Here is a 27,274-nt window from a genome sequence, read left to right on the forward strand (position 1 = left end):
ATAAGAGTTTGGCATGGACTAGAAGGGCCGAGATGGCCTGTTTCCGTGTTGTAGTTGTTATATGGTTATAAGGTGACTAATGGGAAATAATAAAGTAGTGGTGGAGTTCGTGGGTGGGTGTGGAGGCGTTGATCAGCCTTACTGCTTGGGGAAAGTAACTGTATTTGAATCTGGTGGTCCTGGTGTGGAGGCTACGTAGCCCCCTCCCTGATGGGAGTGGGGCAAGCAGTCCGTGAGCACATTGGGTGGGATTCTTCATGATGTTACTGGCCATTTTCTGGCACCTTTCTGTATATCTGTCCTTGATGGCAGGTAGGTTGGTGCCGGTGATGGGTTGGGCCATTTTGACCCCTCCCCCCCGTTGTAGTTCTCCTGTCCGCTGCAGTGCAGTTTCTGTACCAGCAGTGATGCGGCTTGGTAGGGTGCACCCTACTGTGCAGGATGTGTTCTGGGACAGTGAGAGGCTGTGTGTGACGTGCACTCTCAGGAGTTTGACACTGCTTGCAGGTTCCACCGCTGTGCTGTCGATAAGGGGAGTATGAGTGGTGTGAGTTCTCCTGAAGTTGATAACAATCTCCTTTGTCTTACTGACATTGAGGAAGAGGGTATTTGCCTGGCACCAGGCCTTGAGCTCCTCCACCTCCTCTCTGTAGGTCGTCTCATGGCTGTTGGCGATGGGCCCCGTAACTGCTGAACTTGACAATGTGATTGTTTGGGTGTTTAGCCCTGCAGACATGAGTGAGCAGAGTGAACAGCAGAGGGCTCAGCACACAGCCCATGGGGGTGGGGGTGGGTGGGGCACCCATGTTGAGAGTGATGGGGAGGGAGGAGTGGTCTGAGCTCGGTTCGTTAGGAAGTCCAACACCCCGTTACACAGTGGTGCACCTAGACCGAGGAGTAGGAGTCTGCTCACCAAGGTCAGTGGGACAACCGTGGTAAATGCTGAAAGGAATTCCAGGAGCAGCATTCTGACATGAATGTCCTTATTTTCTAAGTGTCCTTGTTTTCTGGCCGTAGCAATGAGATTTAAATACTTTAGAATACTTGCATGAGATATTTTAATATTAATGTCCACAGTACGCTGCTCTGTAAGGATTTCAGAGCCAGCATAACATAAACTTGATTAAAGCCATCTCTGTGGTTTTCAGCCTGTTTAAAGATATACACAGGATTGCATGGTTTATTCTGTAGTGATGAAACCAAGCCAGGCCCAAACTTTAATTATCAACATGGATCACACATTTTGGGTTTATGTGAATGAGGTTCTTGTGGTTAGTGTAACAGCTTACAGCGCCAGCAATTGAGTTCAATTCCTGCCTGTGTTTGTAAGGAATTTGTATGTTCTACCTGTGATATATGAGCTGCCTCTGAGTGCTCTAGTTTCCTCTCACATGGCGAATAAGTTCAGGTTAGTGGGTTAATTGGTCACATGGGCTCATTGAATCGGAAGGGCCATTACCATGTCTTATCTCTAAGTACAATAAATAAGCTAAAGCTATAGATTACAGAGAAGTTACTTGAATTCTCTGCTTAGCTACCTCAGCATGATACTCAAGCCTTCAGCTCTCGACTGCATCATCTGTTATCAGGACCCATGTCGTATCGAAGGAGCTGTAGTCCAGTTGCAGGTAAGAGAGAAATCTTTCCTGTATACAGTGCCTTTTACTGCCTTGGAATAGTTCGCAGCCAATGACGTAACCCGAAGTTCTTGTGAAATACAGGGAGCATGACAGCCAACTAGCAACGCACACAGCACGTTCCCAGAGGCAGTTGTGTGATGATAATCTGATCAACTCTTTCTGCGACTGAGGCATAATTACTGGCTAGACACTTGAGATAAGTCCCCCCACTCTTCATCAGATTCCTACCTAGATATCTTTACCATCAACTCAACAGAACAAACTGGTTTACCGTCTCATTTAGAGGAAAGTGTCCTTGACAACACAGCACTTCCTTGCTTAGACTTTTGGAAGTGTCATCCCAGATTTTTTTCTGAAATTGCAGATTATTTGGTTTGTAAATGAAGTTTGCCACTTAGGTAAGTGTAATGATGTGCAGAATCAAAACTTAAATCTCTGTTTTGGTGTCGAGTGATATCATGAATTTGTCAAAATAAATTCAATCAATAGTGTTTGAAAGGAAAGCTTCAAGACAGATAGACAGGATCGTTGGACAATGAGAGTTTATGTCATAAGAAAGGCCAACATCGAATATTTTAAACCTCTCTGCCAAATGTACCAAGTAAAAGGTCAGACATTCGGCTTAACATGGAATGAGACAAAATTCTCCCCAGTCTCCTGTAGAAAATAAATGCTACAACTACAATGCTGGTAATGCGTTTCAGAATTGTCCAAATAAACCTCTACTAGCTTAATAATTTCAGAAACAACTTTACATGGAATTACAGCAGCTATTCTGCCCCTCTGCTCCTTTTCTTTTCCTCCCCGGTTCACAATCTGCCCATCACCTTCTTCCTTCTGGCTCTCCACCTCCTTCCCTTTATTCCATGGTCCACTGTTCTCTGCTATCATATTCGTTCTTCTTCATCCCTCTCCCCTCTCCCTCTTCCTCCTATCACCCCCCCCAGCTTCTTGCATCATTCCCCTTTATCCCCCGCTCCTCCTCTGCCCACCCCCTTTCAACCATCTCCTACAGCCTGCACCCTCCCCTTCCCCCTACAGCTTCACTTGGGCTTCTGCTGCCTTCCTTTCCAATCCTGGTGAAGGATTTCAGCCTGAAATATGAACTGCTCATTTCCCTCCATAGATTTGGCTTAACCTGTAGGGTTCCTCCGGACTTTTGTGTGTATCAAATCGTTATTCAGATCTACATTTACCAAGACAACAACATCTGGAATGGTAGAAGTGTCTTAAAGTCACTTTTCTTTAAGTGTATCTTCTGCTTTTCAATATTCTGGCCAGTTCCGTCCCGTCTGAGTCGACTTTGGAGGAAAAGTGAACAAGGAGAAGTAAGTTTCTGTCCCTGACGGGTGTTGTCACATGTTGGCAGTGACTGGAGAGATCTCGGCCTGGCCACTGCCTGTCAGCTCAGGCTCCCACCGAGAACTGTGTCTCAGGTTACAGAAGCTGCTTACTAAATGATCAATATGTCCTGAAATTGCAAATAACAGGCTGAAGCTTCCGCCCTAGCAAAGCACAAGCGCTCAGAGAAAAACAGAACAGATCATTGAGTTATTATTTCACGCTGTACAGAGTGATTGCTGCACCTTCATGTCTATTTACAGATAAATACACTTTTAAAAGCAAATACTTTTTGTCTGCAAAGTACTTTGGAATAGACTAAGGACAAAATTGCTGCTAAACAAATGCAAATTCATTCCTCACAGAAAATTCTGTTTGACGGCGGCCAGTGCAGACAGTTACCGAATTTATAGTTAGGTTTATTGCAGAGAATTCAGCTTGTTTTGTTAATAACTTTGCACCCAGACAGGGTCTTCAGTTAGGCAAGAACATACCTCTTCTAAAATGCACATTATCAAAGTGAATAATGTATATTTAATTATCTATTTGCCATTTTATCTTCATATTTTTACATATTAAAGAAAATAACATTAAAATGTGTAAGAGTACTCATGCTCCATTTTGTTGTAATATCATAATAAAATTGGAACATTTTTATTCCATTGCTGCAGTAGTTCGTAAAGAAGGACTCCAGCTACCTTAACAAGGGCAACTAGGAATTGCTTGTTGGCAGGAATGAATGAAGAAATATTCTTTGTTATGTTGTGGACAAGGAGTTATCCTTCCACTCTCGCTGGTGATATCTCACCCTTTGATCTGAGGGGTGTCTTACAGCAGGGGTTCCCAACCTGGGGTCTTCATGGTATTGGTCCATGGCATAAAGAAGTTTGGGAACCCCCGTCTTAGGGAGTCTTACCATCTTTAGTCATATTACTGCTACACAGTAACAGATCAAGATAGTTGAAAATTAATTTTTAGCTTATCTGTTCTTTTTTAACAATCACCAAATCGACTTTAAGACATATCATAATCACATTGTTGAATAAAGTGGGTTTGTTTTGAGAAAGATTACATTTGTTGACAACTTTTGCAGCCTGCCAAAGTGGAAATGATTAGGTAATATGCTTGTCAATCAAGTGTGGTGATCACATTAACACAAGTAGCCAAATTTGACCTTATCCACATAACTTATGTGTAACCAACCTCCACACACACTCTATTTTGATGAAGAAATTACTCTTCTTTTCCTGGGAGAAATTGTTGTCATCTGCCATGAAGTACATTAGGTTTGTTTGCTGTACTATAGACTATTTGCAGTGGGTCAAACACGCCACCTTACAGTAACACCTGACCACGTCACACATACCACTTTACCATGGTGTTAGCAAAAATGCTCTGAGGAAATCCAGACATGCCCAGAGATATCAGGCTCACATTACCATGGTACACCACTAGAACCCAGAATGAACTTCTGTCAATAACAGGATCTCTGGTATTGTAGACAGAAGAAAGACACTGGAATCATGACTTTCATGATGCACAGATATGACAAAACAATTTTCCCTCCCCTTCTATTATTGAACGGTTCATGACAGTCTGCTAATCAGCTCACAGGGCTTCATCTTGTTGCTGAGCGGCCTCAGATGTCCCAAGTTCAAATGTTAGTTCGAGCTGAGCTAATGTCATCCCCCACTCCGAATCAACCATGCAGACACCACCAAACAATGTACCTAAGATCTATACTGCTTCAATATGAATCTGAGGCACTGAATGCAACTGACTACCTAATTATCATAATATTAACTTTCCTTTTACAAGGAGATTGGCGTCTTCCAAAGTTTACCTGCCAGGCACTACATATCCTGTAGCATAAAGAAGCCTTTTGTCATCAGACCTCACCTTCTCAAGCCGCTAAGAGCTCTCAAAGTGTGATCTTTGTACTGTGACTCCCTGACCAGTGCACGTCTGGGTGCCTGATGTTGGTCAGGGTGTCGGGAGACCTTCCTGCTCCTCCTGAACCAGCATCCACCAGTGGGCTCGGGGAAAGAAAGGTCTCTTCAGCTGAGCTTTCTCTGATCTGTACACTGGGACTACACCGAGATTATGTCCACGTGTCCAAAGGGAGGTTTCAACCAATGATTAGCGTAGAGAGTGTGACCAACAAACCCAAGACAACCAATAGCAGCAAAGCAACAAGTGAGCCCTACCCCCTCTCCGTATAATCTCACATTAATCATTCTCACAGCCCCTCACTGTTACAACTAAAACTGATCAGCTGTGAAAATCAGTCTTAGTAGTTTCATGCCAATCTCTGCTTTTAACCCTTCCTTCTCATAACCCACTGAAATGCATTGAAATGCCTTTCCACAGATAGCCAGCGCCATCCCCGGACTGGGTTTCTGACACACCTACCAGGTAACTGAACAGCAGTCAGAGATGGGCACGCTGGCTAATGGCTCCAACCCAATGCAGAAGCACTGAGATTCCCGAACACCCTTGTCCAAGATTAACTAATTGTAACCAGGCCAAGGATTGTACTGGGCCCTCCTGTGCTGTACATTTGCTCATGAGACCACGTTGTCAGTTTCCCATATATTTGTGTATCTATTCAACTGAAGGTTTGAGCCCTGTGCCTTTGAATAAAACACATATTGAATTAGCATCGTTCCAACACAGTGTGAAATGAGCTGTCTTGAGCCAACAGGGAGGTGCAATATCCGAAGACAACCATCTTTGTGCCCGTGTCCAGAGTCATCAGGGTCTTGTCTCTCCGGTGAAGGGAGCTGACCCGAGTCCTGTTTGGGTGACGTTGCTACAAGTTGGCCACCAGCACAGCGATGGACAGGACGGGGGTTGTAAGTCCACTCCACAGGGAGCCGGCAGAGCCTGTCAGGCTCTGGCTGTTGGACTCTCTCCCGTCTGAGCTGCCCATGGTGCCAGGAGGCCGCACCCTCAGGCTGCACAGCTCGTGCAAGTTGCCCTGGAACTGCAGCTTCCTGGACTCCTTCCGCAGAGATTCCCAGATGGAGGCCGCATCCTCCGGACAGCCTTCCAGAACAGAGTCTGCGCATGCGTGAAAATCATCCCAGGACCTGGAGGCAAAGCACAGACAGAGTAATTTCATCTGCTCGGGCGGTGCAGGCACGATGTAAAACCCCCAGAAACAGCTCATTCCCATGAAACGCCAAAAGCAAGAGGAGCCTGTTACAACACCATAAACACGAGAGATTCTGCAGATACTGGTAATTCTGGCTTCTCTCCCCTTCCTGTCCAGTCTCGATGAAGGGTCTCGGCTACTTACTGAGGTTGCTTCTTTGACTCTTAAATGTTCTAGTCCTGCCCTCTTTTAGAAAAATATGGAAAGACTTTTTTTGATATTCTTTCAATAGTTTTGCGTATTGATTTAAAACCTCACCCTAATAATATAGGCGTCCGTTAGTCTCATGAGACCATGGATTTGCGCCTTGGAAGGTTTCCAAGGCACAGGCCTGGGCAAGGTTGTATGGAAGACCAGCAGTTGCCCATGCTGTAAGTCTCCCCTCTCGACGACACCGATGTTGTCCAAGGGAAGGGCATTAGGACCCATACAGCTTGGCACCGGTGTCGTCACAGAGCAATGTGTGGTTAAGTGCCTTGCTCAAGGACACACACGCTGCCTCAGCCAAGGCTTGAACTAGCGACCTTCAAATCACTAGACGAACGCCTTAACCACTTGGCCACACGCCAACCTCACCCTATTACCACAATTTTTGGTTTACTAATGATGGAACATAGTTATTTATCCTCCTGAGCCTGCTGTTTACTGGTGTCCCAAGTATTACCATCTCTGCCCTGAATCAGGAGCTCTCCTGGTCTGTCTCCCCCTTGTCTCGGTGATATACAGTCCCTGCACTTTATCTCAGGTGTCATGAAGACTTTCCCACTCTTGATATCGGACAATGATAAATCTGGGCAGAGCGGAGATCGATTTTCGCCTTTCTGTGACTGTGGCCCAAGTCATGAGTCTGAATAAGTTGATGGAGAGAGTTATAGAGCAGCGCCTTCATTTCAACTCGCCCATGCCTACCAAGATGCCTGTTGAAAGTATCGTTTTGTCTTTGGCCCACGTTCCTCTGCACCTTTCCTTTCCATGTACCTGACCAAATATTTCTTTTAGTGTAATTATACCTGGCTCTGCCATCTCTTTCTGGCAGCCTGTTCCATCGCCCCACTACCTACATGAAAAATTGTCTCTCAGACCTCCGTTAAATCTTCCCTTTCTCACCTTAAAATGGATTGTAGTTTTAAACTGCTCTACCCTGGGAAATAGACAGTGACTATTCAGCTTATTCATGCCCTTCATAATTTATAAACCTCAGTAAGGTCATCTCTCAGTCTCCTTTGCTCCAGGGAGAAGAGTCCCAACTAACCAAGTCTCTCTTTATGACCCAAGCTTTTGCAGTCCTGACAATGTCCTCATCGCGGGGGACTACCAGAGAGGTTCGGCAAGTGAGGAAATAGAAGCAGCTGTCAGAAGATAAGAAATAAATAAAAATCAAGTTCTGTCATGTATGAAAAATGAATTCTGTTGCAGGGTCTCTGATCTGAAATGTTATCTGTTTCCCTTTCCATTTGTTTCTAATTAGGCTAAGATGAACAAAAGCCGGGGATGAAAGAATCAGAAAGGATTCTGTAACAAAATCTGCCTGAAATAGTTGCCACACCTGTCAACATGGCTTTGGCAATCAGTGCTCTGGGGAAGGATTGGCACTTTTTGACATGGGCTTCACCTGTGATGAAACTGCACAGTGTAAGTGGTGGAAAGAACTGCTTTTGATGGAGCAGTTCTCCTTTTAGGAAATCAAAAACAGTTGTTCTTCTAACCTTCTAAGTTATTAAATGAATTCATTCCGTATGGACAGATTGTTTAAAATTTAGCAAATAATCAACATTATTTTTAAATGGATAGTTAGCTAACTATAGAAAACAACCAGACATATCATGAAAAAAATAATGAATTATTAATTTACAAAATCAGTAAGATAATTTATTTAAATCAAGTTTTATTACTACATGTACAGAGTGCTCTGAAGGCACACACTCAGTGATTCAGGAACAGCTTCTTCCCCTCTGCCACCTGATTCCTAAATGGACATTGAACCCATGAACACTACCTCACGACGTTTTTTAAAATTTCTGTTTTTACACTACTTCTTTAATTTAACTACTTAATATACATTTATATACTTACTGTAGTTCACAGTTATTTTTCTATATTTATCCTACATTGCTTAGTCTCGCTGCTGCAAAGTTAAATTTCACGACATATGCTGGTGATATTAAACCTGACTCTGACTCTGATTCTGAATATATTTCATGAATCATAAGTACAGCTACTAGGACTTGGTGTTTCAATCCTTATGGTAAGTCGGCACTCTCGATGTTGGCAGTGGGTTTGGAGTGGTGACAAGGAGGGAGGGTAGGTACGTCATCGGGGTCATCAGGTGGGCACCCTCCTTCTTTGACATTTCTTTGATAAGCCCACGACGTCTCCAGAGGGCTCAACGGTGCTACCTGGTGTCCCAGGTACACCCCCCTCAGTTCCAATCCCTCCTGTCTTCATCTTTCAGCCCAGTTGTTGTCTTTCCTTTTAATCCAAATCCAATTGCTGCTTTCTTCTGCTGCGTTTGACAAGGACTTAATTGCTTGTTGGAGGGAGTGACCCTTCACCCCTATCTTCTCCAATAGACTGGTCGAAGATGTAGCCACGAATCCCCTGCATCCCACTTCTACAGGGAAAATCTTGGTCTTCCAGCCATTCTGGGCAGCTTCAGTTGCCAGTTCAGAGCACTTGGTCTTTTTCCTCTCATAAGCTTCTTCGACACCATCTTCCCATGGTCCTGCCAATTCGACAACATATGCCAGCTTGGCTGTTGTGGACCACAGGACCATGTCTGGCTGGACTGTTGTAGCCGCAATGTCTGGGGGAAACACAAGCTTTTTTTACAACTCCACATCCATTTTCCAATCCCGAGCAACCTGCAGAATGCTTATGTCTTTTGATGTTGTATGGTGCTCTGGAGGTTGGCCTGCTGGTACAAATCGTGTGATGTGGACATCTCCTGCTGATGTTTGTGGGAGAGCATTTGTGGTGATTCGCCTCTGTTCCAAGATTGATGCCAGCTGTCTGAGAACTTGGTTATGCCGCCAAGTGTACCGCCCCTGGGTGAGGCTCGTGGTGCATCCTGTTAAAATGTGCCTTAGTGATCCAGGTGCTTGACAAAGTGAGCAAGTGGGGTCTTCTCCCCACCACTGGTAATTGAACTATAAAACTGAATTCCATCTTGGAGGAATGCAAACTAGATACTCTGTAGCAAATGAATGTATTTAAAAGTCTGAGAAGGCAACTCATTGAGTTAGCTTGTTAATTATCAGGTAGAAGGAAACGGTTCTCTTGATATCACAGGCTGCAGGCAGTGAGAAAGGGTCTGTGATTTCAGAGCTGAGAATAATGAAGAGCAAGTCCATGAATAGCAAACAGAAACCAAATGGAGTGAGGGGAGGGAGAGGAATGAGAGGAGTGAGAGGAGTGACAGGAGGGAGAGGAGGGAGAGGAATGAGAGGAGTGAGAAGAGGGAGAGGAATGAGAGGAGGGAGAGGAATGAGAGGAGTGACAGGAGTGAGAGGAGGGAGAGGAATGAGAAGAGTGAGAAGAGGGAGAGGAATGAGAGGAGTGAGAAGAGGGAGAGGAATGAGAGGAGTGAGAAGAGGGAGAGGAATGAGAGGAGGGAGAGGAGTGAGAGGAGGGAGAGGAGGGAGAGGAGGAAGAGGAATGAGAGGAGGGAGAGGAGGGAGAAGAGTGAGAGGAAGGAGAGGAATGAGAGGAGGGAGAGGAAGGAGAGGAGGGAAAGGAGGGAGAGGAGGGAAAGGAGTGACAGGAGTGAGAGGAGTGAGAGGAATGAGAGGAGTGAGAGGAATGAGGAGTGAGAGGAGGGAGAAGAGGGAAAGGAGGGAGAGGAGTGAGAGGAATGAGGAGTGAGAGGAGGGAGAGGAATGAGGAGTGAGAGGAGGGAGAGGAGGGAGAGGAGGGAGAGGAGTGACAGGAGGGAGAGGAGTGAGAGGAAGGAGAGGAGGGGAGGGAGAGGAATAAGAGGAGGGAGAGGAGGGAGGGGAGTGAGAGGAGGGAAAGTTGGAATAAAGGGGGGCTTTTCTGGTTGGTTGCCGGTGACTATCGGTGTTCCTCAGGGGTAAATATTGGGACCGCTACTTTTCACATTGTTTGTCAATGATTTGGATAATGGAATTGATGGCTTTGTGGCAAAGTTTGTGGATGATACAAAGATAGGTGGAGGGGTGGGTAATGCTGAGGAAGCAGTGCAATTGCAGCAGGACTTAGGCAAATTGGAAGAATGGGCAAAAAAGTGGCAGATGGAATACAGTGTTGGGAAATGTACGATAATCCATTTTGGTAAAAGGAACAATAGTGCGGACTGTTATCTAAATGGGGAGAAAGTTCAAACATCTGAGGTGCAGAGGGAATTGGGAGTCCTCGTGCAAGACTTCCAGAACATTAATTTACAGGTTGAGTTGTAATGTTGGCATTTATTCCAAGGGGAATAGAATATAAAAGCAAGGAGACAATGCTGAGCCTTTATAAGACACTGGTCAGGCCACACTTGGAATATTGTCAACAGTTTTGGGCCCCATATCTCAAAAAGGATGTGTTGTCATTGGATAGAGTGCAGAGGAGTTTCACGAGGATGATTCTGGGAATGCAGGGGTTAACGTTTGGCAGCTTTGGGCCTAAACTCACTGGAATTTAGAAGAATGCGGGGTATCTCATTGAAACCTACCGAATGTTGAAAGGACTAGATAGGGTGGATGTGGAGAGGATGTTTCCTATGATGGGGTATCCAGAACTAGAAGCACAGCTTCGAAATTGACCCTTTAGAACAGAGGTAAGGAGGAATTTTTTAGCCAGAGAGTAGTGAATCTGTGGAATGCTCTGCCACAGACTGCAGTGCAGGCCAAGTCCGTGGGTATATTTAAGGCAAAAGTTGATAGTTTCCTGATCGGTCAGGGCATCAAAGGAGATGGCGAGAAGGCAGCTGTATGGGGTTGAGTGGGATCCAGGATCAGCCATGATGGAATGGTGGAAGGGAATATGAGGAATGAGAGGAGTGCAAAGAATGAGACGGATGAGGGGAGTGAGACGGATGAGGAGATTGAGTGGAGTGAGACGAATGAGGGGAGTGAGAAGAGTGAGGGGAGTGAGGGGATTGAGGAGATTGAGGAGAGTGAGATGGATGAGGAGATTGAGGGGAGTGAGGAGACTGAGGGGTGTGAAGCAAGTGAGAAGAGTGAGGGGAGTGAGGCAAGTGACGGGAGTCAGAGCAGTGAGGAGAGTGAGGGGAGCAAGGGGAGTGAGGGGGTGAGGGGATTGAGGGGAGTGAGGGCAGTGAGGGGTGTGAGGGCAGTGAGGGTGTGAGGGGAGTGAGGGGAGTGGGGGAATGGAGTGAGGGGAGTGAGGGAAGGAGTGAGTGGAGTGAGAGGAGTGAGAGAAGTGAGGGGAGTGAGGGGAGTGAGTGGAGTGAGAGGAGTGAGGGGAGTGATGGGAGTGAGGGAGTGAGGGGAGTGAGGGGAGTGATAGGAGTGATGGGAGTGAGGGGAGCGAGGGGAGTGATGGGAGTGATGGGAGTGAGGGAGTGATGGGAGAGAGGGGAGTGAGGGAGTGAGGGGAGTGAGGGGAGTAAGGAGAATGAGAGGAGTGAGGGGAGTGTGAGGGGACTGAGGTAATGAGGGAGTGAGGAGATTGGTATGTTGGAATAGAATGTCATTTGTATTAGTTATTTAGTTTAGTAGCTGAAAGTAATTTTTCTGTCTTGTACTGTTCTGCTGCTACAAGTCAGTAAATTTCACAACACGTCAGTGAAAATAAACCCAATTCTGATTCTGATTCCAAAAAGTATGGTCCTGTAGATCGAGCTGCAAGTGTTTGCTAGAAATGAGAACTGTCTCAGAAATGATCAATTCCAGAGCAGCTTCCTTTTGACTATTAGTATTTTTCCAATTGTGTCGATTTTTGTGTTTCTAAAACACAGGAGAATCGATGTAAACTGTCACTGTCCCGTGTGGTCTCAGTGATCTGGTTTTATAGAATGTCACACTATGACCGTGATAGGCAAGGAAGAGAATGGTTGCCGGTGACGGGGAAGGACAGGAAGGCTCAGTCTCTGCAGATGGAATAGGAACTGTCCATCTAAAAGCAGGTTGAGCCTCGGTGGAGCACAGGATCTGTGAAGCAGTCAGAGTCGGGCGGGGAGGGGAGTGCCCTGCAGCGTTCCGACTATCACTGTGGGACGTCCCTGCTGTTTGACTCAGAGAGGTGACGTACACCCAGTGCACACGTTTGTACACCTGTTCATTAATGCAAACACCTAATGATCCAATCATCTGGCAGCAAATCAATGCAGACATGGAATGCAAGAAGTTTGTTGGTTGTTCGGATCAAACATCAGAACAGGGAAGAAATGCGATCTACGTGACTTTTACTGTGGGATGATTGTTGGTGCCACGTGGGGTGGTTTGAGTATCTCAACAATTGCAGATTTCCTGGGATTTTTATCACAACAGTCACTGGAATTAACAGAGAATGGTGCAAAAAAAAAACCCCAAAAAACAATTCTGCTTGTGAAAACACCTTGTTTAATGAGAGAGGTTGGAGGAGAATGGCCAAGGTGTTTCAAGTTGACAGGAAGATGACAGTAACTCAAATAACCACACATTGGTGTGCAGAAGAACATCTCTGAACGCACATGTCAAATCTTGAAGTGGACGGGCTACAGCAGCAGATAGCCAAGAACGTCCACTCAGTGGCCGGTTCATTGGGTACAGAAAGTTCCTAACAAAGTTTTCACTGAGTGCATACTGAAGAAATAAAAACCACGCACAAAGGTCTTACATTTTTATAGTACCGTGCATGACCTCAGAATGTCCCAAACCACGCTGCCATCAATGAAGAACTTTTGAACAGCACTCACTATAGAAGGAGGCAGTTCAGCCCTTCTGCCAATTTCACTGCAATCCCACTAATCTGAATCCCTCACCACCTCACTACTTTGCTGAAAACACGTTCCCCCTGACAGGCCTCTCAACTCCCATAAGTCCAGATACCTTGGACTGCTTCCACTAATCCATTGACCTGATGACCCGCTTTACAGCAAAACCCTGGCCCCACATTATTGGGGATATTCCCTCTATCCCATCCTCTTCTCAACATTATACCAATTATCTCTCTCCTTCCCAATTCTGACAAAATGTTTCCAACCTGTAAGGATGATTTGTGTTTCTCCATAGATGCTGCCTGGCCTGCCAAGCACTTCCACAACTTACTGCTATTCATTTTTAATTTCCAGTGTCTAAAGTTTTTTACAAACTTTCAGCTCCCTCTGAACCTCCAAATACCCACCTACACCCATAGCTATTTATCGTGGAGGTGTGGAGGTGTGGAGGGGTTTATGGGGAGAGTCCCAGAGCTTCAAGCCTAGACTATTAAAGGTATATATGCTCTAAGGGATGTGACAGAGTGGATGATTGAAGAGACGCAAACGTCTCTTGTAGATGGTGGGGTTGGTGGTCATTAGGTAAGACGGAGAGTAATTGGGCCACACAAGGGACAGAGGTGATCAGATCTAGTCAGTATCAACATGAGCAAGAAGTCATTGGATTAATGAGGGATTGGGTAGGTAGTAATAGAGAGCTCAATAAGTTGAGGGGTTTAACAACTTATCTAAGCACCAGTCCCCCTGAATGCAGCCCCCTTCAGTGCTGCTCTGGGATACTGGCTTCGCTTGTTATGGCTGTCTGAGGAATGGGACGTGAACGCACAGTTACTGATTCAGAGGTCGGGCTGCGACCAGCAGAGCCATGGCTTACAGTCGAACCACAGCACTGGCCCTCCCTGTCCGCAGGATCAAACATCTCTGTCTCAGAGCAGTTACAGACAATACGAATGCACTGCGCTGTGAGGAGACAAGGGGATGGGAAGTCGTTTTAACCGTCCCGCATTGCAGGAGAGCTGTGGGAGTAGCTGGGAGCAACAACCAAAATGCTGGAGAACTCTGCGAGGAGGGAATTCTGCAGATGCAGCTCAGCCCGCTGAGCTCTCCAACAGCTTGTCTGCTGCTCCAAGTTCCAGCGTCTGCCGTCTCTTGTATCTCCAGATCAGCTGGGAATGCCGACCACCGTTACTCCCTCGTGACCTCGGAACTGAAAATTCTCTCGGCACCAGCCTCTGTGAGGACGTGCCTCTGATCTGTGGGTCGAAAGATGCCAAAGCGCAGCAGGTGAGAAGGGAGGGGGGTTAGAACCAAAGGAAGATGGGAGTGGATACTGAGGGGTTTGCTTGGACAGGGGCTTCTGCATCCATCGAGGAGTACACTCAAGTTTGAGATGTAACTGGTTGAAGCGAGAATAGGGTGTCCAGCAAAGGGTCTTTGTAAAGGGATGGGAGCACAAAATGCCAGCGGCAATAAGGCAATACCCCTCTAACCACATTAATGTCACAGCCAAGAGAGCTCACCTCCTCAGGAGGGTGAAACAATTCTGCACGTCCCCAGCGACCCTTGCCAATTTTACCGATGCACCGTAGAAAGTATGCTGCAGCTGTTCTGCACCTGACTATAAGAAGCTGCGGAGAGCCGTGGACACAGCTCAGCACACGGCAGGAGCGATCTACCCTCCATGAACGCTGTCTACACTTCTAAAGCAGCCGGCATAGCCAAACTCACCACCCGACCCGGCCATTCTCTCCTCTCCCCTCTGGTACTGGCCAGAGGATACAACTTCTTCACTTTGTGTTGTATTGTTTTCCTACTCTGCACTCCTTCAGCAGTTTTTATACTTTATTCCACATTGTTATTCTAGAGTAACTCAACACTACAGCACAGAAACAGGCCATTTGGCCCATCTAATCCGTACCGAACCATTAACCTGGCCCAGACCCATTGACCTGCACCCAGATCATCGCCCTCCATACCTCTCCCATCCATGTACCTCTCCAAGTTCCTCTTAAATGTGTTCCCCCTCGCATTCCCCTTAAATATTTCACCTTTCACCCTTAACCCTTAACCCATGACCCCTTGTTCTAGTCTCACCCAGCCTCAGTGGAAAAAGCCACAGTGGCATTGTGGTTAGCACAATGGTTTACAGTACAGAGGACATGGGTTCAATTCCCACCGCTGCCTGTAAGGAGTTTATACCTTCTCCCCGTGACCTCGCAGATTTCCTCTGCGTGCTCTGGTTTCCTCCCACAGACAAAAAAGACACACTTGTTGGTAGGTCAGTTGGTCGTGGTAAATTGTCCTGTGATTAGATTAGGATTAAACTGGGGGGAGGTGGTTGCTGGATGGTGTGGCTCAAAGGCCCAGAAAGGCCTCATTTTTAAATAGTTTTTTTAAAAAATGAATAAATAAGCCTAGTTGTCCCTCATAATTTTGTATAACTCCATCAAATCTTCTACGTTCCTGGGAATAAAGTCCTAAGCTATTGAACCTTTCCTTATAACTTAGTTCCTCAAGGGCCAGCAACATCCTTGTAAATATTTTCTACACGCTTTTAATTTTATTTATATCTTTCCTGCAGGTAGGTGACCAAAACTGGACATAGTAGTCTAAATCGGGTCTCACCAATGTCTTATACAATTTCAACATAACATCCCAACTCCTGTACTCAAAACGTTGATTTATGAAGGAAATGTGCCAAAAGCTTTCTTTACGACCCTATCTACACATGGGGCCTCTTTCAACGAATGATGAACCTGTATTCCCAGATCCCTCTGTTTTACCACACTCCTCAGTGCCCTACCACTCACTGTAACACCTACCTTGGTTGGCCCTACCAAAGTGCAAAACCTCGCCCTTGTCTACATTAAATTTCATCTGCCATTTTTCAGCCTATTTCACCAGCTTTGATAATCTTCTTTGCTGTAGACAACACCTCCAATCTTGGTGTCATTCACAAATTTGCTGATCCAGTTTACCACATTATCATTCAGGTCATTGATACAGATGGCAAGCCATAACGGACTCAGCACCGATCCCTGTGGCACACCACTAGTCACAGGCCTCCAGTCAGAGAGGTAGCCATCTACAACCACTCTACGAAGCCCACGTCTAATCCAATTTACGACCTCATCAATGCCAGGCGACTGAACCTCGTGAACAACCTCCCATATGGGGTCTTGTCAAAGGCATTGCTAAAGCCCATGTAGACAACATCGACTGCCTGACCTGCTACTGATGTCAGGCTCACTGGACTATAAATTTCCTGGTTTATTCTTTGATCCTTTCTTAATTAACAGAACAATATTATCTATCCTCTACACCTCCAGCACCTCATCCATGGCTAAGAATGGTGCTTTACGTGATTCTAGCTCAAAGCACTGTGTAATGATTTGATCTGCATGAACAATAGGCAAGACAAGCTTTTCTCTGTATCTTGGTACACATGACATTGACAAACCAAACAACAGTCGTCCCACATTCCTATCCGAATGTTCATTCACTTTTATTGATAATCATTGATCAACTGAATAAGTACCAGTGTTCACTATGGAAGACACTAGCAATATGGTGGAAGTTCCAGGTGTCAGTGGGCATGAAGTGTGTGAAGTTACCATAACTAGGAAGAAGGTTCTTGGGGAAACTGAAGGGTCCGAAGGTAGATAAGTCACCTGGACCAGATGGTGTGCACCCCAGGGTTCTGAAAGAGGAGGCTGAAGACATTGTGGAGGCATTAGTAATGATCTTTCAAGAATCATTCAATTCTGGAATGGTTCTGGAAGACTGGAAAATTGCAAATATCACTCCACTCTTCAAGAAGAGAGAGAGGCAGAAGAAAGGAAATTTTAAGCCACTTAGGTTGACCTCAGTGGTTGGGAAAATGGTGAAGTCAATTATTAAGGATGAGGTCTCAGTGTACTAGGAGGTACATGATAAAACAGGCCATAGTCAGCATGGTTTCCTCAAGGGAAAATCTTGCCTGCCAAATATGTTGGAATTCTTTGAAGAAATAACAGGCAGGATAGACAATTAGTTGATGTTGTGTATTTGGATTTTCAGAAGGCCTTTGACAAGGTGCCACACGAGGCTGTTTAACAAACTACGAGCCCGAGGTGTTCCACAGGGACCTGTGCTGGGACCAATTCATTTTACGTTATATGCCAATGATTTGGATGAAGGAATTGATGGCTTTGTTGCAAAGTTTGCAGACATTATGAAGATAGGTGAAGTGACAGGTTGTTTTGAGGAATTAGAGAAGCTACAGAAGGACAAACAGATTAAAAGAACGGGCAAAGAAATAGCAGATGGAATACAGTGTTGAGAAGTGTATGGTCATGCACTTTGGTAGAAGCAATGAAATGGTTGACAATTTTCTAAATAGAGAGAAATGGACTAAGGAGTCCTTGTGCAGGATTCTTTAAATAGCCAAAATTATAACAACTGAATGAAAGCACTTGGTTTAATTCTCCAAATCTGGCCGAGTAAAATGCACTTGGCCACCTTCTACTACATTGACCACCTTGGGTCAGGTTCATACGAGAAATGGCCTCCGTTGTAGAAAATGACTGCGCCTGCTGGATAGCAAACCCACTGTTGCCATGGTGCCCTGGATAGCAAACCCAGTGTTGCCGTGTTGCCTTGGATAGTAAAACCAGTGTTGCCGTGTTGCCCTGGATAGAAAACCCAGTGTTGGCATGCTGCCCTGGATAGTAAACCCAGTGTTGCTGTGTTGCCCTGGATCGTAAACCCAGTGTTGCCATGGTACCCTGGATAGTAAACCCAGTGTTGGCATGCTGCCCTGGATAGTAAACCCAGTGTTGCTGTGTTGCCCTGGATCGTAAATCCAGTGTTGCCATGGTACCCTGGATAGTAAACCCAGTGTTGCCATGCTATTTCAAGGTTGGCCACAGGTCAAAAGGCCGCACATTTCAGAAGATGAAACAGTGATTTGAGCATCATGTTTAACAGTGTTCTAGATGACAGAGCTTGCCTCATAGCCCTGATGGGATCACTCAGATTCTTTTGCAGATCTTCAAGCAGACCAGCAGAAAGAGATACCGGCCAGCATCAACACAGCACCAGGGTGGTTTAATACTTCCGGTGAGTCAGTCAAAAGTACCATGACTGCAGCATTTAAAGTATTAATGACATATTTACTCTCAGAACTACATTAAACTATTTTCTATGATTATTATCAGCGGCCAGCATTTAAACTCCCACAATGTTTAATGAATCTGACTGGAAAATAGAATCAGTAAAGTGACCGTAAATAGAAAGAGCAGAATAACAAAAGTAAAGCGTGTAATATTCCCAGAATCTGGAAATGAATTACTTCAGTGGTAAGATTAAAGCAAGGACAGTAGAAATTAGTTGCTGTGGATACATTTGCTGGCAATGTGGCTTCCTGTATTAACAGAGTAGGTCCCTCACAATTACCGTCTCCACCACATGGTCACCTCAGATATAATCTACAGTTTATCATTCCCCATTGGCAATGATTGAATTGTACCCAATATGGGTGCTTCTACACAAAATAGTCTGATGGAGAAACAGTGAACATTGCTAAAAAGGGCATATCAAGCTATAATGTACAGTAATGTTAGAGTCTAGAGGAGAGGTCACAGGGTGATCTCACTGAAATTAAGAAAGTGGGAGGGGAATTACCTCTTCAATTCAAGAGGGGCATCAATAATAAGGGAACATCTCAGCATTGGAACCACACTCATTCAAGTTGAATCTGGGCTGAAATGTTCCACACACAGGAGTGTGAGACTGTTAAAGTGTTGCCCTTACTGGGCTTTATTCCTTAATGGGTCAGTTTAAACAGATTAAAAGAGAAATAGTTACCTACTTCAGAAGCGAAGAGCTGTAGAGAATGACCAGAGGCTTGGATCAAAAACATTTTGTTAATTGTAAAAGTTGTACTGGCACAAAAATAAGTATGCTCAAAGCTACAAGGAACTTAAATGCTGGAAACACTCAACAGACCAGACAGCATCTGTGAAAAGAGAAATGGGGTCAATATCTCAGGATGGAGACCTTTAATTCTGACTGCTAAGTGTTTCTAATTTTTTTTATGTTTTCCACAGGGGCAGGGTTTCAGATTTCAGGATCATTGGGACCTCTTCTGGGGCAGGTGGGACCTGTACAAGAGAGACGGGTTACACTTGAACTACAAGGGGACCAATATCCTTTCAGGGAGGTTTGTTAGTGCTATTGGGGAAGCTTTAAACTAGATTTGCAGGGGGATGGGAACCAGAGTGCTAGAGCTGACAGTGAGGCTGGGGTGAAAATAAATGATGTTAAAAGTTCAAGCAAAGCCACAAATAGAAAGGTTGTGAGTGGTGGTAAAAATCTTCTGAGGCGTATATATTTCAATACTAGGAGTATTACGGGGAAGGCGGATGAGTTGAGGGCGTGGATTGACACGTGGAATTATGACGTTATAGCAATTAGTGAAACTTGGCTACAGGAGGGGCAGGACTGGCAGCTTAATATTCCAGGGTTCCGATGTTTCAGATGTGATCGAGGCAGAGGAATGAAAGGTGGGGGGGCAGCATTGCTTGTCAGGGTAAATATTACAGCAGTGCTCAGGCAGGTCAGATTAAGGGCTTGTCTACTGAGTCCTTATGGGTGGAGCTGAGAAACAGGAAAGGTATGGCCACATTAGTGGGGTTGTATTATAGACCACCCAATAGTCAGCGAGAATTGGAGGAGCAAATCTGCAGAGAGATAGCAGGCAACTCCAGGAAACAAAGTTGTGGTGGTAGGGGATTTTAATTTTCCACATATTGATTGGGACTCCCATACTGTTAGGGGTCTAGATGGATTAGAGTTTGTAAAATGTGTTCAGGAAAGTTTTCTAAATCAATATATAGAGGTACCAACTAGAGGGGATGCAATATTGGATCTCCTGTTAGGAAACGAGTTAGGACAAGTGACGGAAGTGTGTGTAGGGGAGCACTTTGGTTCCGGTGATCATAACACCATTAGTTTCAACTTGATCATGGATAAAGATAGATCTGGTCCTAGAGTTGAGGTTCTAAACTGGAAGAAGGCCAAATTTGAAGAAATGAGGAAGGATCTAAAAAACGTGAATTGGGACAGGTTGTTCTCTGGCAAGGATGTGATCGGTAAGTGGGAAGCCTTCAAAGGAGAAATTTTGAGAGTGCAGAGCTTGTATGTTCCTGTCAGGATTAAAGGCAAAGTGAATAGGAATAAGGAACCTTGGTTCTCAAGGGATATTGCAACTCTGATAAAGAAGAAGAGGGAGTTGTATGACATGTATAGGAAGCAGGGAGTAAATAAGGTGCTTGAGGAGTATAAGAAGTGCAAGAAAATACTTAAAAAGGAAATCAGGAGGGCTAAAAGAAGACATGAGGTTGCCTTGGCAATCAAAGTGAAGGATAATCCAAAGAGTTTTTACAGGTATATTAAAAGTAAAAGGATTGTAAGGGATAAAATTGGTCCTCTTGAAGATCAGAGTGGTCGCCTATGTGCGGAACCAAAAGAAATGGGGGAGATCTTATATGGGATTTTTGCATCTGTATTTACTAAGGAAACTGGCATGAAGTCTATGGAATTAAGGGAAACAAGTAGTGAGATCATGGAAACCGTACAGATCGAAAAGGAAGAGGTGCTTGCTATCTTGAGGCAAATTAAAGTGGATAAATCCCCAGGACCTGACAGGGTGTTCCCTCGGACCTTGAAGGAGACTAGTGTTGAAATTGCAGGGGCCCTGGCAGATATATTTAAAATGTCGGTGTCTATGGGTGAGGTGCCAGAGGATTGGAGAATGGCTCATGTTGTTCCGTTGTTTAAAAAAGGATCGAAAAGTTATCCGGGAAATTATAGGCCAGTAAATTTGACGTTGGTAGTGGGTAAGTTGTTGGAGAGAGTACTAAGAGACAGAATCTACAAGCATTTGGATAGACAGGGACTTATTAGGGAGAGTCAACATGGCTTTGTGTGTGGTAGGTCATGTTTGAACAATGTATTGGATTTTTTCGAGGAGGTTACCAGGAAAGTGGATGAAGGAAAGGCAGTTGATGTTGTCTACATGGACTTCAGTAAGGTCTTTGACAAGGTCCCGCATGAGAGGTTAGTTAGGAAAATTCAGTGGCTAGGTATACATGGAGAGGTGGTAAATTGGATTAGACATTGGCTCAATGGAAGAAGCCAAAGAATGGTAGTAGAGAATTGCTTCTCAGAGTGGAGGCCTGTGACTAGTGGTGTGCCACAGGGATCAGTGCTGGATCCATTGTTATTTGTCATCTATATCAATGATCTGGATGATAATGTGGTAAATTGGATCAGCAAATTTGCTGATGATACAAAGATTGGAGGTGTAGTGGACAGTGAGGAAGGTTTTCAAAGCTTGCAGAGGGATTTGGACCAGCTGGAAAAATGGGCTGAAAAATGGCAGATGGAGTTTAATACAGACAAGTGTGAGGTATTGCACTTTGGAAGGACAAACCAAGGTAGAACATACAGGGTAAATGGTAAGGCACTGAGGAGTGCAGTAGAACAGAGGGATCTGGGAATACAGATACAAAATTCCCTAAAAGTGGCATCACAGGTAGATAGGGTCGTAAAGAGAGCATTTGGTACATTGGCCTTTATTAATCGAAGTATTGAGTATAAGAGCTGGAATGTTATGATGAGGTTATATAAGGCATTGGTGAGGCCGAATCTGGAGTATTGTGTTCAGTTTTGGTCACCAAATTACAGGAAGGATATTAATAAGGTTGAAAGAGTGCAGAGAAGGTTTACAAGGATGTTGCCGGGACTTGAGAAACTCAGTTACAGAGAAAGGTTGAATAGGTTAGGATTTTATTCCCTGGAGTGTAGAAGAATGAGGGGAGATTTGATAGAGGTATATAAAATTATGATGGGTATAGATAGAGTGAATGCAAGCGGGCTTTTTCCACTGAGGCAAGGGGAGAAAAAAACCAGAGGACATGGGTTAAGGGTGAGGGGGGGAAAGTTTAGAGGGAACATTAGGGGGGTCTTCTTCACACAGAGAGTGGTGGGAGTATGGAATGAGCTGCCTGACGAGATGGTAAATGTGGGTTCTTTTTTAACATTTAAGAATAAATTGGACAGATACATGGATGGGAGGTGTATGGAGGGATATGGTCCGTGTGCAGGTCAGTGAGGACTAGGCAGAAAATGGTTCAGCACAGCCAAGAAGGGCCAAAGGGCCTGTTTCTGTGCTGTAGTTTTTCTATGGTTTCTATGGTTTCACTTTTAATTACCTACTATACAAGTCCCCTGAACCGACAAGAAGGACTAGGAAGAATTCCACAGAGAGAGGTGGAAGGCTAAACCCAGGGTCACTTTTTTCTAGCTTCCCCTAACTTCCTGTAGAAATGGGATTCCTACCCACAGACGCTGCCTAAATCTGGATATAATGATAAAGCAGAAAGGGGCCTGGCACTCTCTGGTTAAAGCAACATCCCTAAGAATGCAGAGGGAATGAATCTCCTGGGGTAGTGAAAAACCATTAGCTCACCGACACACTGTGTCCAATTCCTTCACCTCTTCACTCTCCCCTTCAATAGTTTTGGCCAGACTGTCTCCCAGCTTCAGCAGACATTCAGCAAATCCTTTGTATATATGGCTGCATTTTCTGCCAGAGGCGCCAGCTTCGTTGAATAGAAGAACTAGAAATAAAGGTAAAATTCATTACTGGTTCACCAGACTTTGAAAGAACAATAACATCGTACAATGGAAATTTCAGCTTTCCAGCTTCAGCAGTTTCTTGAGTCTTGAAGAAAGGTCTCGGCCCAAGACATCGACTGTGTATTCACTTCCATAGATGTTGCTTGACTTGCTGAGTTCCTCCGCATCTTGTTTGTGTTTCTCAGCAAATTTTTCTGTTTCATTTTAATTTTCCAATTATTGTTTAATTTTCCCTGGCCAATCACTTCACAGTTAGTCAGACCCTGTCCAGTTACCTCAGCTGGTGGGGGCATGTGAAGGGAGGAAAGGTGGCAGGAAAGAGCCAATGGAAAAAATCATTCTGGATATATATTGTGCTGGTGTCAAAGGTTTTGAGAAAGTAGAGAGGCTGCAGAAGGACTTAGACAGATTAGGAAAATGGGCAAAGAAATGACAGGTATAATACAGTGTCGGCAAGTGTACAGCCATGCACTTTAGTAGAAGAAATGAAAGGGTTGACTATTTTCTAAATGGAGAGAAAATACAAAAAACTGAGGCACAAAGGAACTTGGGACTGCTTGTGCAGGATTCCCTAAAGGTTAAATTGCAGGTCAGGTCTGTGGTGAGGAAGGCAAATGCCATGTTAGCACTCATTTCAAGAGAACTAGAATATAAAAGCAAGGATGTAATGTTGAGACTTTATAAAGCACTGGTGAGGCCTCGCTTGGAGTATTGTGAGCAGTTTTGGGCCCCTTATCTTAGAAAGGATGTGCTAACACTGAAGAAGGTTCAAAGGAGGTTCACAAAAATGGTTGCAGGATTGAATGGCTTGTCAGACGAAGAGCGTTTGACGGCTCTGGGCCTGAATTCACTGGAATTCAGAAGAATGAGGGGTGACCACATTGAAACCTGTCGACTGGTGAAAGGACTTTATACAGTGGGTGTAGAGAGGACATTTCTTATGGTGGGAGAGTCTAGGACAAGAGCACACAGCTTCAGAATAGAGGGTGTCCTTTTAGGACTGAGATCGGAAGGAATTAACCGGAGAGTGGTGAACCTGAGGAATTCATTGCCACAGGCAGCTGTGGAGGGCAAGTCTGTATGTATATTTAAGGCGGAGGTGGATAGATTCTTGATTGGTCATAGCGCAAGGTAGGTCCAGAGTACTTGTTTAAAGGTCAGGCCCATCCAAACTTGAATCATCTAACAGATAGGAAGTCATTTAGGAATTTTAAATCCTTCGGTTCCAGCAGCCAAATGGTTTTTCAGCTGAAGGGCATCCAGCTGTGGTCCCAGTTCCTTAACATGATCTGCAGGGAGCTGCAGATAGATGACCTTTGGTTCATTAGGGGGAATGAGGAGGTGAGAGACAGGAGCCACAGGGAGGCGGCCGCCCCTAAGTTGCAGGAGGGATGATGGATAAGGGAGAGGGAGTAGTTTTAGATGGTAGAAAAATGGAGGGTTGTGTAGGAGGGAAGGGTTAGATCGATATTAGAGTAGGTTAAAAGGTCAGCACAAAATGGCGGTTCTACGTTCTAATTCCTCCTACTCCATTCTGCAGTAAATTTCATTCAACCACCCTCCGCCATTGTTCTCCTGTCCAAAACAGAACCCAACCCTATCCAGCTGTTCCCATTGCAATATCATAGCTTCCTCTCCTCATCCCCTTCCCCTCCTCTACCTACCCATCAAACCTCAACGTTGCAATTCCATTGAAGATCCTACTGCTCAGAGCTGATGCAAAAGCTCAGAGTTACAATCTCAGGCTGTTACAATATTATTGCATTGAATCAAATACACAGGAACATTCACATTTTTATCAGCTTCTTAAGAGATTGATAAATGAAGGAGCAAAACGTATTCAGAGAAAAGGGTCCAAACTCTTGTGCCCTCTCAGTTCCTGTTGAGTTAAAAAAAGAGCAATAAATTTGTTCAGAATTTTCGAGATGGGGAGTAGTAAGCTGGAGCTGTCTCTGTTGTCATCCTTACTGGAGTCTTCCTGACCTGGAGCACCATCCCAACCCCAGCCTCCTACAGCCAAGTGCCTCAGTGTCGAACCCAGCCTGCATCGTCCTCGCACTGCCGGTTTGTGAGAGGCCAGACTTGGAGACAGGGGTCTGTGGTTTTGCAGGGTGTTTGCTGCTGGAAGGGAGAACAGAAAGCAGTGAAACCTAACTGTTCAGGTGCCTCCTACTCTGCCAGAGCCCACCGGCGTTCCCAGATACAAGAACTGAAAAGGGCTCTTCAACCTGAGCTGTTAGCTGTGAATCTCACACTCAGATGCTCTCTGACCTGCTGAGATTTCCCACCACTTTGTTTTTGCTTCGGATTTGCAGCATTTTTGATGTTACTTACATGCACATGTCTACCGGCTGCTCCCCTTCACGATGTCAGGCCCTCACTACTGCCATGCTCTTTTCCATTACCAACCACGCACCTCGCTGGGACAGTCATAAACCACAAGGAAGAATGGCGAGAAGGGGCAGTCAATAGCACAGCCAACTGTACTGGTGCAGCCAAATTTCCTCTGGTTCCACCTCCCAAAGCCAGTCTCAAATTCCAGAACCGTTTCTTGCTTCCCTTAACATCTTGGTATATCCCAGCAGGGCCAGGGGAGTTATCCACACTAATGGTTCCAATATTTCTAACCTCTTTGAGGTAGATGTTCAGAGATCTGGTTCTGAGGTGACAGGTTGGGCCTTTGCTCACATCCATCTTTGGCCTCAGCTTAAGGGAGAAGGCCCCCAGATTTAGTAGCAGTGGCAATTTTCATTCCGGCAAATGAGGGTTTAACTACCTGCCCTTGGCAATGAGCAAAGCTTTCCACTACATTAACTTCTGTAGTTTAGACTTCTAGGCTGGACCCACCTTCACATCACTATACGTTCATTCCTTCCTTCCCAAGTCGCTGCAGTCACAGGGTGTGTCACCTAGTGTGTGTGCTTGGGTTATTCTTTTATATACAAGGGCACACACACACACACACACACACACACACACACACACACACACACACACACACACATACACACACCCGCACACACACGCACACACACACATACGCACACACACATACACACACACACATACACACACACGCACACACACGCACACACACACATATACACACACGTAAACACACAAACACAGAGGCACAAACATGCATGTTTTATTTACTCACACATAAATACACGTACACACAGCCAAACACATATACATATATACAAACATAAAACACACTCGCACATACACATTTCCACACTCACGCACAAATGCACAGACCGTTTGGTTAGCTGACCACTGTTTCAGTCTGCCTTCACTAGGAACATATCAGACCATGCTTCCTGCAACATATGAACACAGTGGAAGCCAGATTATGTCGAGTCAGCATTGATTGAAAGTGATAGGCTTTGATTACCCATGTGCCTGTGAGGACTGGGGGAAAATCAGGAGAAGGAAGGGGGCTCACAGTTTAGGCCCAGATCCTTTGCATATTTTGGGCTTTGACTCTGCAGTCTCTGGGCTCCCACCACTGGGCCTCAATTTCCAGAATTCCACTCCACCTTCCGGCTCTGATCTCCAGTATCGACCCCAAAGCTCGCCGATGACGAGTGAGGAACCCAGACTTCAGGCTTTGAACTGTGGACCTACTGATGGGACCCCAAACACTAGGCTGTGACCTCTAAGCCTTCACTTGTAAAAATATTGCCACTACTTACTTAACAAGTAATTCCAGCAACTCTCAGTGACAAAGAAGAGAAAATCTGCAGATGCTGGAAATCCAAGCAACATGCACAAAATGCTGGAGGAACTCAGCAGGCCAGGCAGCATCTATGGAAAAAGAGCACAGTCGACGTTTCGGGCCGAAACCCTTCGGCAGGACTGGAGAAAAAAAGCTGAGGAATAGATTTGAAAGGTGCGGGGAGGGGAGAGAGAGGGAGACGCCAGGCGATAGGTGAAACTTGGAGTGGAAGGGATGAAGCAAAGAGCTAGGAAGTTGATTGGAAGATGAAGAAAGGGGGTGGGGCAGAGGGAGGCGATGGGCAGGCGAGGAGATAACATGAGAGAGGGACAAGGGGATGGGAAATAGTGAAGGAGGGTGTTGGGGGGCATTACTGGAAGTGTGAGAAATCGCTGTTCATGCCATCAGGTTGGAGGTTACCCAGACGGAATATAAAGTGTTGTTCCTCCAACCTAAGTGTGACCTTAACCCGACAGTGGATATGTTGGTATCAGTGACATGTGAAGTCAATTTTCCTGTTTTCCTGCTTTCTTGAATAGGGACTGTATGTGCATTTTTCCCAGTCCCCACAGGCTTTCCAGAACCCCACAGGCTTTCCAGAACACCACGGGCTTTGGATGATCATAGAGGAGAGGGGAGGAGAAGATGGCGGCGTGACGCAGCGCACACGGCCACTCCAAATGATATCGTATTTGTTAAGTAGAGGCCATGCATAATCCTGATTTGATGGAGACAGACGTAAAGAAGCATGGAGGAACATCTGAAGAAACTTCTGAAATGCCCGCTTCGCTGCTGCTGCTACTGTGCGATCGAGAATCTCCGGAGGGGGAGGCCCCAAATCCTCGGCT

General features: G+C 45.3%; 1 protein-coding gene across 1 annotated transcript; it reads right to left on the reverse strand.

The window, feature by feature from the left end:
- Positions 1-5,793: 5,793 nt before the first annotated feature.
- On the reverse strand, positions 5,794-26,757 carry LOC140210470 (neuritin-like protein; the record flags this gene model as incomplete). Its single annotated transcript, XM_072279443.1, has 3 exons — positions 5,794-6,073; positions 22,536-22,664; positions 26,711-26,757. Coding segments are annotated over 3 exons (456 nt in total), but the record flags the coding sequence as incomplete, so codon positions are not given.
- Positions 26,758-27,274: the final 517 nt, after the last annotated feature.

Source organism: Mobula birostris, chromosome 15 (assembly GCF_030028105.1).
Source record: "Mobula birostris isolate sMobBir1 chromosome 15, sMobBir1.hap1, whole genome shotgun sequence".
NCBI classification, from domain to species: Eukaryota; Metazoa; Chordata; class Chondrichthyes; order Myliobatiformes; family Myliobatidae; genus Mobula; species Mobula birostris.